The following is a 2,601-nucleotide window of genomic DNA, read 5'->3' as shown; positions in this document are numbered from 1 at the left end:
TTGCAAATGCATTAACAATTCTCTCTCTCTCTCTATATCTATATCTATATCTATATATATGTGTGTGTGTGTGTGTAAGTCCAGTGTAGTGACCTACATTTTTAATTATTTAGATGATTTGTGATGCAGACTGCATCATCACAAATGTAGAGGCAAAATGGCCTGGCTCAGTGCATGATTCCAGAATCTTTCAGGCCTCTTCTCTTTCCCACCAACTGGCACAAGGTATGTTAGTCACTTAACATATAGCAAAAACTACAGCTTTAAAAAAACCTTCACCAAATTTTTTTTTTTTATTCAGGTCAATTCTCAGGAGTTTTGCTGGGAGACAAGGGATATGCATGCCTGCCTTATCTCTTGACTCCCTATCAGGAGACGCAGACTGAGGCACAGCACAACTACAATATTGCCCATGCACGCACAAGAGCTCGTATAGAGATGGCATTTGGGCTCATCAAGTCAAGGTTCCAGTGCCTGAATTACCTCAGAGTGATTCCACAAAGGGCATGTGACATTGTAGTTGCATGTGTTGTGCTACATAACATTGCCTGCCTGAGGAGAGAGAGGCAACCAAGGATGGTTGTAGAGCAAGACTGGGACATTGAAGGCATTTTTGATGACAATGAAATAGGCAGGGTTATAAGAGACAGTTATGCCAATAATTATTTTAGTTAATACTGTCCAAACCATGTTAAAGGTTTTCACTTTCCCCTTAATTTACCAGACACACAAGTCATATTTTAATTTTTTTTTTATTTTATTTAGGTTGAAGCTGCCTGTTGGGGGTGAAAACATACAATTAAATGTGGTCAAAAAACAAAAAGGTCATGTGTCATTGTTTTAAATATGGCAGTTCTACTTGCATTTTTCTCAAGCTGTTGGATTTCCAGCTCCAACTTTCTCATCTTGAGTTTTTTATATTGGATGTCAGTATCTATGGCCTCCATTTGTTTCAGGAGATACCTTTTGTAGACTCCCTTTATGTTCTGGGTCTTGTAGGAACAGAAATTTATTTTATTTTTTTCAATTTGATCTAGTGCTCTTGGCACTTTTTTGTAATTTCTTAATACTCACTTGGTCACATGTCGTCCCAGACTGAGAGGGCTCTAGAAGGGTGTCAGCATCCTGTTGCCAATAATGGAAATACACACAATTTAGCACCTCACAGGTAGGCTATTAAATATATAATGTGCAAATCTGTGCCTACCTCAGGCCTCCTTGAACACACTGACACAGTTTCCTCATCCTCCTCAACTGTAGATGGGCCTTCAACCTAAAACCATTAATTAAACTTGGTTTAATAAATCACCACTTGACAAATCAGTGCTTTAAACTCATACTGTCATACTCACAGGGTTCAGCATGATGTCTGGTGGATCCAGAAAGCACACAGAATTTGGCATCACTATAAAACAAAAATATTTAGTTAGGAATGGAAGAATAAAAATAAATAAAATAAACAAAATACCTTTTAAGTAATGATCTCTTATACTAGATGGAATGGATCCAGATGCTGTTCCCCCCTCTATTCCCTCAATGACAGGCCTCCCTGTATTCAGGTCTAATGCCAGCTCCTCTGCAGGAGTAAAGTTGGCTGTTGGTGGCCCTCCCCCAGTGCCAGCAACCTCACTCTTCTTTTTGGCAGCTGCAATTATTAAACATCATGAGACTGAACAGTTGTACATCAAGCTGGCTATGCTTAAGTACTTACATAGATTTATACTTTATAATTAATACTACTTACCATTCTGAACAATATTTTTATATTTTATTTTCACCTGCTGCCATGTTCTTTTTTCTTCACTTAATTTGCTGCTGTAAAAGTTACACACACACACACACACACCAATGTATTGTGACAAACATTTAATTTAACTTTAATAAAATATAGTAATGTAGGCCTACATTAATTGCTACTTACGCATTGAGACGATCAGCAATTTCCTGCCAGCCTTTTTCTCTCGTTTTATTAATTGCTGCCGTATTTCCTTTTTTTGTAATCATGTGTTTAAATTCTTCGTAAGATTCGAGAAGTAATTGCTGCTCAGTTGCCGTGAACATCGCTGCTCTCTCTTTCCCTTTAGTTGCCATGTTAAATTGATGAATCTATGCTCCACCATCAGGGCTTCTTAAGAATAGCGTGCACGCGCAATTATCTAGACTAGATAAACCTGGTTCAAATTAGTGAGATTGCGTGAACTTGAATTACCTTTTATGAAACCGCCTTAAGCCCCAACTGATTTGTTAGGTTAATTCAAGTCGGGTTTTGGAGCTTAATCCCTGCTTTTCTAAGCTTCTTTTATGAAACAACCCCCAGGTGAAAACAGTGATGATGATGAAAAACAAACTGAAAGTCCATGATGACACAACAGAAAGTTAATGACAACGTGACAGTATGGCTATGTTAAAATGTATTTATTATATGAATATGTGGTTTCTTGAAATGTATTATTTATTTTATTATTTCAACTTTGAATATAAGAAATCTTTATTATCTTTTTTAAATTACTCTTTTCTAACTGAACTATATTTATTTTTTTGAGTAAATTAATAAACGGAGCATTGACATCACACTGACATTATGGATACATCAGAGGTGAT

At 36.7% G+C, this 2,601-nt stretch overlaps 1 protein-coding gene and 1 long non-coding RNA gene across 2 annotated transcripts; both read right to left on the bottom strand.

Annotated features, from left to right (window-relative positions):
- Positions 1-755: 755 nt before the first annotated feature.
- Positions 756-1,544, bottom strand: LOC307156848 (uncharacterized protein). Its single transcript, XM_079868527.1, has 5 exons — positions 1,469-1,544; positions 1,353-1,405; positions 1,208-1,273; positions 1,075-1,125; positions 756-992 (listed from the first exon to the last, which is right to left on the bottom strand). The coding sequence occupies exons 2-5, from the start codon at positions 1,401-1,403 to the stop codon at positions 810-812; spliced, it is 351 nt and encodes a 116-aa protein (XP_079724653.1). The 5' UTR covers positions 1,404-1,405; positions 1,469-1,544; the 3' UTR covers positions 756-809.
- A 19-nt stretch (positions 1,545-1,563) lies between these two features.
- Positions 1,564-2,269, bottom strand: LOC307156847. Its single transcript, XR_013820824.1, has 3 exons — positions 1,922-2,269; positions 1,745-1,815; positions 1,564-1,645 (listed from the first exon to the last, which is right to left on the bottom strand). It is a non-coding gene; the product is annotated as an uncharacterized lncRNA (long non-coding RNA).
- Between the last annotated feature and the right edge of the window lie 332 nt (positions 2,270-2,601).

Source organism: Squalius cephalus (assembly GCF_949319135.1).
Source record: "Squalius cephalus genome assembly, chromosome: 4".
NCBI lineage: Eukaryota > Metazoa > Chordata > Actinopteri > Cypriniformes > Leuciscidae > Squalius > Squalius cephalus.
Note: the sequence above shows the minus strand (reverse complement) of the source record. Positions and strands in the feature narration are given on the sequence as shown.

Excerpts from the sequence above, each read along its gene's own strand:
- LOC307156848 (XM_079868527.1), bottom strand. The coding sequence starts at position 1,403 with ATGCCAAATTCTGTGTGCTTTCTGGATCCACCAGACATCATGCTGAAC. Across the intron at positions 1,274-1,352 it reads CAGACATCATGCTGAACCCT|GTTGAAGGCCCATCTACAGT; the intron begins GTGAGTATGACA and ends TAATGGTTTTAG. Across the intron at positions 993-1,074 it reads CTGGGACGACATGTGACCAA|ACCCAGAACATAAAGGGAGT; the intron begins GTGAGTATTAAG and ends TGTTCCTACAAG.